At 47.2% G+C, this 12,265-nt stretch overlaps 1 protein-coding gene across 9 annotated transcripts in view; it reads left to right on the plus strand.

The window, feature by feature from the left end:
• Positions 1-3,514: 3,514 nt before the first annotated feature.
• Positions 3,515-12,265, plus strand: part of LOC127665874 (kalirin-like) — a 108,181-nt gene continuing 99,430 nt past the window's right edge. For 3 of the 9 annotated variants that reach the window (XM_052158479.1, XM_052158470.1, XM_052158472.1), the window contains exon 1: positions 3,516-3,719. In XM_052158479.1, coding sequence (XP_052014439.1) covers positions 3,635-3,719 — 85 coding nt within the window. In that variant the 5' untranslated portion in view covers positions 3,516-3,634. Of the gene's footprint in view, positions 3,720-12,265 lie in introns of all 9 variants that reach the window. The other 6 variants (XM_052158474.1, XM_052158475.1, XM_052158477.1 and 3 more) reach the window with 3 other exon arrangements.

A 12,265-nucleotide genomic window follows, 5' to 3' on the forward strand; every position in this document is an offset into this window, starting at 1 on the left:
CTTCCCTGATTAGAGAAAGACTACCCTCAAGTGCTTTAGGCTGACATTATACCAACTTCAAAGTCTTCTACAAAGAGATGGCTGCTTTCTCACTAGTTCTTGCTAAGTGCTTAAGGCTTACACTTATTGTATGAAATTGGATCAGATGCCAAGTCTCCACTGAACCCCGTGACTGACATGCAAGCCCAGGTCTTGCTTGGGCTCATCTGTGGAGTGGAGGATGGTCAAGAAGAGGTCAGCCACATCTAAAAACATGTTTTGTGCCAGGCTCTGTTCTAGACACTGGGTCCAGGGGAAACAAAACCAATTCTCCACCTTGTGAAGGAAGGATAGCCTCCTCAAAAAAAAAAAAAAGAAGAAGAAGCCGGGCCGGCAAACAGGTGAGGGAAATACTCACCACATGAGTGGTTCTCACATTGTAATCTCTGTACCAAGCCAGCGTCACCTGAGAACTTGTAACGAAGAAAATTCTGAGGTCCATTCCACACACACTTAATCAGAAACTAGACCGGAGCAGGAATTTGTGCTCAGTACGCCCTCTGGGCTATTCTGATACACACCATAGCTTTCCAGTGGCTCTTCAGCTGTGCAGCACATTACAAGCCTGAGGGAGTATTTAAACCTCCCGAAGCCCAGATGTACTCAGGGTCAGTGAATCTAGATGGAGAGACCTGGCCATTAATGAATGATTCTCAGTCTTTCTCCCATCCTTGTAACCTCCCAGCGAGCCTGAAAAAGTACCTACAGTTTGTAAAGCTCTCTGGTGATTTGTATTGACAGTTGTGCTAAAAGCCGCTCCTGTCACCATCCCTTCTAAGTTATCTTGAAAATGTAACACAACTAGATGCCTGGTAGATAATCTTGTTGCAAGTCCTCGGGGGGTCTAGCCCAGGTGTTTCCAGATTCTCAGCCTCCTATTCAAGGCATTGATAAAGGCTCATACAGAGTTACAAAGTAACAAGGAAACTGTATAAAGGCAACGTAATAGTATAGACCAGAGAGCCCAGTACTGCCAAGAGTTCTTCTGATAGAGACTTAAGGAAGGGACATATTTTGTGTTGTTCTCTATTTTGATCAGCAGACATGAATTTTACTACCTCGTTCCTATTGTCATGTCCCTTCCCACAATGCATTGAATTTAATCATTTGTATGCCAATGGTGCCTAGGTGTAAGATAATAAATAAAGGGGTCTCCTTAAATGTTTACTGAGGGCCACTCAAAACTACTCTGGGTTGGATCAGGGTTCCTACCCTTGTATTTGGTCATAACCCAACTAGAAAAAGATTGAGTGGGGTTAGTCTAAATTCCATCATTGATAAGAGGAGGAGGAACTTACTACATTGTTTGGAGTAGGACATGTGTTTAGCTCGTACTACATTGTTTGGAGTAGGACATGCGTTTAGCGCAGTACAGGTGGGAATTCTAAGTTGCTAAGTGCATTATTTGAGAGGGGTGTGTGTGTGTGCATAATGCATGCAGGTAAGAGTCCTGAGTTGTCAGGTGCATTAGTAGAAGAAAGTTGTGCACATAATTCAAACTGCACACAAGTGAAGTTTGTTTCCTGTGCTGGCTCCCTCAAGTTGGGCCAAAGGCTTCACACATGCTACACAAATATGTTCACTGAGCATATGTCTAGCCCCTCATCAAACCCTCTGAAACATCTTTTATTTCCAATCAGGATGTCGCATATCAGAATATCACAGGTTAACCATGGATAGATATAATTTTGGTGTCTATTTAAAGAGTACTTTCTAAAGAAAAAGAATGTTCTAGGGTATCAAAAGAAGTGGATTGTGTATCTAGGCAGAATATTGATCTTAGCACCCAAGTTAGATCTGAGTGTGGTTCAGGCTGGAAGCCCCACATCCCGGGAACTCCTGAGAGCCTGTCCCTCGCCCGTCTTCCTTTCTGGTAGAGATTGTTTCCCTAGATGATCAGACACCTAGATTTTATTCTTCTCATCCGCATTAGCCCAGCCACCACCTTTTCCTTGTTTCTTTTTTCTTCTTTCTTTTCTTTTCCCACGGTTAACTTTTATTGTTTGGCTTTGTTTTTTCCGGACAGGGTCTCACTATGTAGCTCTGGTTGTCCTGGACCCTCTTATGTAGACCAGGCTGGCCTTGAACACACAGAGATCCACTTGCCTCTTCCTTTCTAGTGCAGGTATTAAAGATCTGAGCCGGGCCAGAGAGATGGCTCAGCAGTTAAGAATACTGACTGCTCTTCCAGAGGTCCTGAGTTCAGTTCCCACCAACCACATGGTGGCTCACAACATCTGTAATGAGACTGGATGCTCTCTTCTGGTGTGTCTGAAGAGTGACACTGTACTCACATGCATAAAAAAATGAATCTTAAAAAAAAAAAAAGATGTGAGCCACCACGTCCAGCACCAGTGGTGCTGCCTGTTAAACCCAGGCTAGACTAATCCTCTACTCCTGAGCTATATCTGTCCACAGCTCATTTCCCCTAAGGAATGGGCCTGCTATGTGACTGTTTCATCCTTCCTACGAGCCCTTTCCCCTAAAGCTGGGCAAACTAGTGGGAGCAATGCACTGTGAGGGATTGGATTCAGGGTCCAGTTGGCACTGTGGACTTCAAGGGTACTGCAAGATGCTAAGGTTGGCCTTGAACCGTGAAAAAGACATAAAGGAGAAAAGTACAGGGATGAAGGAAAAAATGATAAACTCATGGTTTGTAGGAGGGAGGAGACAGTGGGAGCCCTCCTCAGTGGGTAGGTGGGGTGCTTGAATTTCCTCTGCAAGCATTCGCTCACCGCCCAGCCGGACTGCTAAACACCACCACCTCCACGGGTGTCTTTTCTAAATTCTAGGCAGGGTCTTGCTATGTAGCCCTGTCTTATCTTTAACGCCTGAACCTCCAGCCTCAGCCTCCCTGGTCCTATACCATCACAGCCATCTGTTTTCCTTTTATTTTAAAGAGAAAACTGAAGTTCACAAAAAGCGAATTGTCCGGCCTGAGGTCAGACAGTTAGTGGCAAAAGTGAGCTTTGAACCATAGCTTTTATTATGCCAAACCCAGAAAGCTTTTGCACATCAATGTAATAGGGAAGCTGATAAGGAAGTGAGGGAGCTCTGCTGTTAGTTGCAAGCATTAAAAGAAAGGAAAGAGAGAAGGAATTTGTAATGAGAGGAGATGAGGGGAATCTAATAGGGACAAAGTAGTGTTTTTTGCGTCTCTTGATCTATCCCCTTCCACCTCTTTGGTCTTATCTGTATTAGAAGCTAAAGCTGATTATGGTGGCCTTTAGAAGTCTCACCTAAGTATCTGTTTTGCAACAGGGGATCTAGCTCTCAGTACTTACTGGATACCCACAACCACACAGGCATATTTGCCTGTTTCATAAGGCGCTGGGGCATTGCCGGCCGCGTCCCCAACCAACAGCTGGACCTTGGAACTCCGCCCCCTTAGTCCCTCCCTTGCCGCCTGGCCCCTCCCTCCTGCCTAAGGTGGCCTAACTCCCTCTAAGTCCCAGCACCGCCAGGGTGCGGGAGGAGGACGGCGGGCGGGCGGGAACGGGACCTGGCTGGCGGGTGACACCGAAGTTTGCTACCGCCGCGCTCTCACCCCGGCCGGCGTCCGTGCCATGCCGGAGCACTGGGGACGCGCTGCAGCATGAAGGGTGGCGAGCGGGCTTACACCCGAGGTCCCTCTTTGGGCTGGCTCTTTGCTAAGTGCTGCTGTTGCTTCCCTTGCAGAGGTGAGTGGCATTTTAACCAGGCTGGCGGGACTGAGGCTGGCGGGACTGAGAGGGAATGGGGTGAGGGCTCTGGAGAGGCTGGGTGCTATGACCGGCCTTGGGCTCAGCTTCCCAGGCAGGAGATTGCACTCTCGCTGGGCGATGCTGAGTTGCAGTTTGGGGACGCGGTTACTTCCCAGCGAGTTTGGATGGGGTGGGGGGCTGGGGATGTAGCTTAAGAAGAGGGACTTGGTGAAAGAAGCACAATTCAGTGCTCATTTACATATGGATCTCAGCTTGGAGATTAACTGGCTCCTGGCTGGAGGAATGTCTTTGACACTGTTGTTCCTAAGTAACAATTTTCTTATTGGACTGGGGATCACTTTTCTCTGCTTGGGCATTCACAGACCTACGTGGATTTACAGCTTTGGGCCAGACGTTCGGTTCATTAATTAACCAAGGACTCTTTCGGGGACCTAATTAGGACTGTATTTAATTATTCTGCTAATTTTAATGTCATTGAAGAGACTGGCAGGAAGCAACCAGTCTCCCCAAAGCAGTTTGCTAAACAGGGTGAGAAGGATCTCAGAGGGAGGGTTTTGGGTTGAGAAGTGCCTAGGGGAGGGGGTGGGGAGACAGACAGAGAGGCAGAGAGGAAAAAAGAAAAAAAGTGAGACCCGAAGCTGTTCATGTTACTTTACCGTTTCAGCTGGGAACGCAGGAGAAAAATGTTGATATGGTTAGAGACAAAAGACCATACCCCCCCACCCCCACCATTTTTTTTTTCACCTATTAGGCATCAGCCTCCAGCCCTACTTACAGAGCCTCAGTCTAAGACTCATGATCTCAGCGGCACCCACACCACCCTCACATGGAGGTCCCCAGTGACCCATCCTCAGAAGCTTGACAAATTCCCAGCCCCAAACAGATGTGTGGCTACAGAGACTAATGAAATCCCAAGGACCTTCTTCCATGTCGTTAAGGCTCATAATCCCAGCAACAGATTCTCTCCGTGACTTCATTAATTCGAGCAGCCTGAAACGGAGCTGTATCCTGCTCCAATCTCCGCTTTTGTAGGGAGGAGGGGTCGGAGTGGGTAGGGACAGTTCAGAGACTAGAAACCCGGGGCTGGGAACTGAAGGGAGGGAGTGTTGCCGAGGAGAGGAAGCCGGAAACAGCCAGCGGGATCTGAGTGGATAGGTTTGCTCTTGAGTCTCTGTATTAGGGTGAAGGGTTTCCAGGCAAGATTTCTTGGGAGTCCGTTTCCTGTTGAAGAGGAGTGTAGTGTGGGGGTTTGGGTGGTGGTTATGTCACTTGCAGCCGGCCTTCTTGGATCCACTTGGGGCAGTACTGTTTTGTGAATCGCCCTGGCTCCCCATCGCTGAGTGGAGGAATGCTGGGACCTGCCGGCTTTGTGGCTAGGAGGGGGGCGTGGGAAAGGCGATGTCGCTGGAGTTAGCTGGCGCTGCCTAGACCGCGGTCTGAAGTTGGTGAGAGGCAATGAAAGCAGCCGACAAAGCTGCGTTCCTGCTCCTTCCGGCTTCCACTCCTTACTCTTAACTAGATTTCAGAAGTGTGAGGCTGCAAAACTGGGCTCTGACCTCAGTTATAGGGGCTGGCCAGAATGAGATAGCATCTGAGGCGCATTGCGCGTCTCTGCACTCCCTCAGAAAAGAGATGGGAGTCTCCACTCAGCCCCAGGGCATCAATTCAGCGGCCCACAGAAAAGATAAGGTCCACGCTGAAGCTGTCTGCCTCACATTGCCTGGAGCCCAGAACTTTGTGGGAAGATGCCCTGCTGCAGGAGCAAAGGGCACGGAAAGGTTCTAGTGGAGGGTGTTCACCAGCTGGAAGTATCCACCTGCCTACTCAGCAGAACCAGTTCCTCAGGTCTTACAGACCTGCTGCCATTGAAAGACAGTCTCCCTGCTTCCCTTTTTAAATTGAAGACAACTCATCAACTTTGTCTCTTTCCCTGCTGCTGAGAGAATTTGCTCTCTTGCTGCCTGGCTCTGAAACTCATGGGTCGGAGCCTATAGCTGTGGTTCCCTAGGTCAGTGGGCTTTGGTAAACTGATTACCAGTCATTCAGAATATAAGGGACTCAAAACCAGATGGAGCACAGGGTAAAAGAGATGGCCAAGTACTAGGTTTTTGCTTGAAGCTTAGGGGACCCTACTGAATTTCTCTGAGCAAACCTTTGTGATCTTGGTGTCACTAGAAAAAAAAGCTGGTATTCAGTAATTACCCTTACCCGTCTGTGGCCAATAAATTTCACGTTTGAGGAAAGCATGCACTCACTTAATTGGACTTGTCTTTTGATGTGGAAGAGTGGGGTTTCCCCTTCTTTACTTGCTTGTTTATAGCAGACAAGATCTCTGAGTTCAAGGCCAGCTTGGTCTACAGAGTGAGTTCCAGGACAGCCAGGGCTACACAGAGAAACCCTGTCTCAAACAAAACAAACAAAATAAAAGTTGTTCAAAGTCTTTTCCGAGTGATAGAAAGGATTTCAAATCACCTGAAGACTATATGTCCTACAGAATAGATCCCAGATCCCAGACCCTTCTAGAAGGGAGCCATTTTAGGACCCTCCATTTCCCAGTCAACTTCTGGCTTTGGCTCTGTGGGCAAGTATCCCTTATGTTTTTGTTTGTTTGTTTGTTTGTTTGTTTTTTGGTTTTTTGTATTTGGGTTTTTCCGAGACAGGGTTTTTTTGTGTAGCCCTGACTGTCCTGGAACTCACTCTGTAGACCAGGCTGGCCTCAAACTCAGAAATCCGCCTGCCTCTGCCTCCCAAGTGCTGGGATTACAGGCGTGCGCCACTACCACCCGGCTTAAATTTTTATTCTTTTTTTTTTTTTTTTTCAAATATCCCTTCTGGCAAGCCTTTTCTCGCCACCATCCACCCTTCTTGTCATGTGCAGGGTCTTGTTTACATGTGTGTATTGCAGTATCTACGTCCTTGTATTTGAAACCTGATGTTGTCATCTCTTTCCAGTCCCTGAGCATCAAAGAGGGAAGGGTGGTGGTAACTCAGTCTGGATGAATCCATTCATGAGCTGCTAGGTGACCCTTCCATGGTCCTTTCAAAGCAGGGCACTTAGTTCCTGCTGGGCTCTGACATCCAGGGTATAGATCAGTTTCTGGAGAGTCATAGGGTATCCAAAGGCATCGTCACCTATAATTATCTTACCCTTTTCTATCTTCTCCCAGACTCCCTAACCAGGAACCTTATGACTTGATGTGATACAGCTCAGTTTATAAACTGTGTTTTATGTGTGAAACCGTGATACCCAGTTCCTTCAGAAAGGTGTTGATAACCTGGAATAGTTACCTTAGGACACTTTAACCCACTCCACAGGGGACAAAATCTTTCTACCACCATGCATTATTTCTTCATCTTCTAGTAGTTACCTTAACCATCATCTTAGTTAGGGTTTCCATTGCTGTGAAGAGACACCGTGACCACTGTAGCTCTTATAAAGGACAACATTTCATTGGAGCTGGCTTACAGGTTCAGAGGTTCAGTCCATTATCATCAAAGCAGGAAGCACGGCAGTGTCCAGGCAGATGAGAGTTCTACCTCTGGTTCCAAAGGCAATCAGGAGAAGACTATCTCCTATAGGGCTAAGAGGAGGGTCTCAAAGCCCACCCCCACAGTGACATGTTTCCCCCAACAAGGCCACCACACCTGCTAATAGTGCCACTCCCTGGGCCAAGCATATTCAAACCACCACAACCATGAAAACTAAATTTACCATTTGACATTCATTTCTTCCCCAATATACTTCTTGAGTCACCTCAGTCCCATGAGCACACCCCAGTCTGGGAAGAGATACCACATACACTGTTCCCAACTCAAATCCTATGGTGGTCTTCCCATACCTGACTTCCATATCTCTCTTAATTAGGGAGAAGAAATGGGATATCAACTATTCCCTATTGGTTGCCAGGTCATAAATCCCACTTTGGGATAGAAAATTTAAAATGCAGTCCTTGTGTCTGTTATTTATTTATTTATTTAGCTTCAAGGTAATTTAAAAGTAGGTAAACAAGTGAACACTGGAGGGTTTTCTAAGCCCAGACAATTGTGCCATGTCCACACCTGACTCTAGAAGTCTTGATGTTCTATTTAATGGGAACTTTAATATAAACTTCTCTTCTGTCTAGAAACTTTGCCCTATCTCTTTTTTTAAATGATGATTTTTATCATCCCAACTGTATAGAAATATATACTATGTCACAGGGTCATTAAGGGCATACAGGGAGTAGACAGTAGATTCAGAATCCATCCCAACAACCTGCCTTGCACATCTGAACTTTTAACCAGTTTTTGAAAAATGTAAGAACCCATTAACTCCAGTGTGTGATGTTCACACTGTTCTGGGTATGAGATCATCTACTGGAGCATGGTGGACTTTCTAAGAGTCATACACTTAGAGAAAACTGACTCTCCCTCCTACAGGACCCATCAACTGTTGGTAGTTCCTCAGTTAGGGGCAGGACTCCTGAGCCCCTTCCTGCTCAGAATGTTCGCTGACTTGATATTGTGCAGGCAACCACAACTGTGTGAGTTTATGAGTGTAATGGTCTAGTCTCGTCCAGTTTGCACCTGTCCTTCCCAGCCTCTGGCTCTTAAACTCTTTCTGCCTCTTCTCCTGTAACGGTCTCTGAGCCTTGGGGAAGGCGTGTGGTGTCATAATTGTGGCTGAGTATCCAGAATCACTTCTCTGCACTTTGACCTGTTTTGAGTTCTTGCATTAAGTACCATTCGCTACACAAACTTTGTGGAGTTGTGGGTTTCTGCTGTGCGAGAGCTATAGTAATCTCTAGGTAGAAAGATTCAGAAGGCTGTTTGATACTGTGTCCACTTGACAAAAATAATAGTAGTAGTTTCACCCCTCAGGCCTATGAGATTCACAAACATGGGTTCTTAGCCAGATGTGCAGTATCTGACATGTGTGGAACAAACCTGAAATTCAAGCAGTTAGTTATTCTCATAACAGCAGGGCCACTACTACACCCAAGCATTATTTTAATTCACAGAGTTCACAGCAGGGTAAGAGCGTTAATGATTTATTTTTACCTTCCCTCAGCCTGCATGGTATCTTTCATTGCTATGAAATCTAACCAGCAGGGGTAAAGCTGCCTGGCCAGTACCATCTTGATTTCTCCACATCCTATGACCAATGTGTTTTCATTAATAGGGTCATTCTGGTTTGCCCTGTCTCTTAAGAACATTACTCCTCTTCAGTGGCTGTGGGCCTGTGTTCTCCTTCAGATAAAATTCCAGACCTAGTCCAGCCAGTCCCAAGGAGAGGCAAGGAAGGGGCTGAAACCTGGCAGGAGGAGGGGGGGAGGGAGGAGTTGGGGGGCTTCTCAAACTGAAGTACCAAAGTGGACGTTAGAACAAGAAGGCAGCCCGATTTGTCACACTCTTCTAAGGAGGAAGAGGACCAGCCCAGCCATTCGTAGCAGAACTAGAATGCCTTCCCAGGAATCCTTCCTCTACTCCATCTCCTAGGAATGTAGCCTCTCTTCACTGAGATGCCACTGAGATGTGCACAGATCACTCCCCAGGGGAAGCTCGGATGTTGACTGTGGAGTGATATGCTGTTCCTGGGGGTAAACGGTACCATCTGCCTGCCGTTAGAACTGGATCTGCCTGGTTTGCTTTAAAGACACTTCTGTCCAAAGATGCCAGTGTGTGCCAGTGTGGTTCTTTATCATTCCTCGTAAACAATCATGTGACTTTGCTGCCCTTGGTTCAGTTTCATTAAAAGAAAACCCTCCTTTCTTCTCTAGTTATTTACTTATAAAAGACTTACTATGTTGCCCAGGTTGGCCTCAAATTCCTGGCCTCAAACCATCCTCCTGCCTCATCCTCCTACCTTAGCCTTCCAAGTAGCCCTAACCACAGGCATGCATCCTTAAATGCATGGTGGAAATGAACTCACAACATGCATTCCTCTCATTCCCTCTTTGACTGCACCTAGGTTTATGTAATAATGTTTTAATTCACTTGACAAATGTTTATGATCTGACTGCACGTAGGCCCTGCACTAGACACCCGGGAGAGGATGGGACCATGGTGGTGCTTGCTACCTACCATAGGGTGCTGCGAGGGTCAGTTAAGATGAGGTCTGTAAAGGCTCAGCATAGCACCAGGCATGGGGCTCGCATAAATGCTGCAGTTAATGACCACCGTATGCTGGATGTAGACTCCAGCCTCTGGGTCCTAATGGTGTAAATCTGCATTCCTACACTATTTCATGGTCCCGGCTCAGACCATGTGGCCAGTGTTGTGGAGTTGTCAAAGTAGGGAACATAATCATTTTATTTCGTAAAGGAGCTGACCAAGGACTGAGAAACCTACTCGACCCCACATCGTCCTGCTTTTGTGTGGGAGCATGGGTGTTGTTTTGTCTTTGCTGGGGATGGAAGCCAGGCTCTCACATACACTAGCCAAGCACTCTGCCCAGCTGAGTCATTTTTGACGCTTAGATCCTGAAACCCCACATTCTTTAAAAAGAGAAGTCTGTTTCTTTTCCTGCTTCTTTCTTGACCTCAGTTAACAATCTAATAGGAATATTTGTCCCCCTCCAACCCCCCATGATACAGCCTCGGTGTGTGCAGATAGATCCTTTGATGCTTCTCCAGACTGTTTGTGCCTAGATTGGAGGAAACACATACACACACACACACACACACACACACACACACACACACACACGTACGCACACGCGCACACACACACACACACACACACACACACACACACCCCTCACCCCAAAGTTCTTGGTACTCAGCTGAAGTTTTAGACAAGGTTGCCTATATCCTTCATAGGTAAGGGACCAGGCATCTTGGCCCTCTGCCTGGGCTTCTTCAGTGACTAAAGGGACTCATCTTTCAACTTCTGGAAGCAGCACCACTTTCTGTGTGGTACTTCCTAGAAGGAGGGGAGCCCTGGTTACACCCTGAAGTGGCTGAGAGGCTGCCAGTGGCCTTGCCTGTAAAAGAGCAAAGCTTCAGAGTTTCTGAGCTGGTTCTTCCACATTCTTCCTGCCCCTCTGGTGACCATGGGGAGGAAACTCAAGTTGGAGGGAAGGGAAGCCCCTCTGTTGCTGGATTAAGGCAGGAGCTGCTTGGCATCTGTTGCTCTATGGTTAGTGTTAGCGTGCCTGAGTTTCCTCTCTCCGAACAGCCGCTGCATCGCAGGTCTCAGGACATCCCTAGCTTCTGCACTTCCGGCATTAGACTCTGCATGGTGTTAGGGATAAAGGGGTGTGGTCTTCTCCATTCACACGGGAGCCAAGTTAAAAATGGTGCCAACAGTCCACGCCAGCCAGTTTGCACAGCCCCGCCTCACACTAGTGCTGTGAATCCTCTTCCTCCCTCTGGCAGAATGCCGGGGAGCAGGAGTGACCTAGTGTGGTCAGTCAGGACAATGGCAGACATGCTAGTCTCAGCCCCTAGACTCTAATGCCTTATGATTTAGCAAGCTCCCCGGTGGTCACAGACCCTGGGCTGAGACATAAAGGCTCAGTACCCACATTTCCTGTTTCCTTTCTCTTTCTAGTTTGTCCCCCGCCCCCAGCCCCCTCTCTGTGTCTGTCTCTCTGTCGGTTTCTGTCTCTCTCTCTCTCTCTCTTTCTCTCTCTCTCTCTATCTGAAAGAAAAAGCATTTTGTATGAGAAGGCCACCTCTCCCTTGTGGAATTCTTGTTTTGGGAAATCCAAGAGGCCTCCTTGGCATTTGCTATTGCTGGGCTGGGGGCTGGGTGGGAGGGGGGATGAGGAACCAGGAGTGCTCTGTGGTCCCGGAGCTTCCTGAGCTTGTGGGGCGAGAGTCCAGCCCCTTAAGGTAAGGAAGGTAAAGGTATCTTCTTAATCTGTCTGTAAGGACTATGCTTTCTCTTCCTTACTGTGGTCCCAACAAAACCAAAGGTTAGACAAAGAAAAACTTGGCTGCAAATCAGTTCACCTCTTTCTATGCAAATTGGCTCATAATTTGCATAATGTTTTAGAACTTGCTTTTATTTCACCTTGTGAACATCTTCCAGGTGGACATTAGGAATTTGTTGTTGTTGTTGTTGTTGTTGTTGTTGTTGTCGTTGTTGTCCTGGAACTCACTCTGTAGACCAGGCTTGGAACTCATGAGATCTGCCTGCCTCTGTCTCCTGAGTACTGCCCACCATACCCAGCAGGATTTTTTTTTCCAGTGATGGTGCTGGCACCCAGAAACTTTTACATGCTGGGCAAGGGTACTATCTGTAATCTCTGTCCTCAGCCCTCCAGGTTATTTGGGTGGCCAAGTATGTAAACAGACTTGAGCTTGAAAACTGTTGGTGAAAGCAGTGGTGGTGCATGCCTTTTATCCCAGCACTTGGGAGGCAGAGGCAGATGGATTTCTGAGTTCGAGGCCAGCCTGGTCTACAGAGTGAGTTCCAGGACAGCCAGGGCTACACAACAGAGAAACCCTGTCTTGGAAAAAAAAAGAAAGAAAGAAAGAAAGAAAGAAAGAAAGAAAGAAAGAAAGAAAGAAAGAAAGAAAGAAAGAAAGAAAGAA

The sequence above is a fragment of the Apodemus sylvaticus genome, chromosome 15, assembly GCF_947179515.1.
Source record: "Apodemus sylvaticus chromosome 15, mApoSyl1.1, whole genome shotgun sequence".
NCBI lineage: Eukaryota > Metazoa > Chordata > Mammalia > Rodentia > Muridae > Apodemus > Apodemus sylvaticus.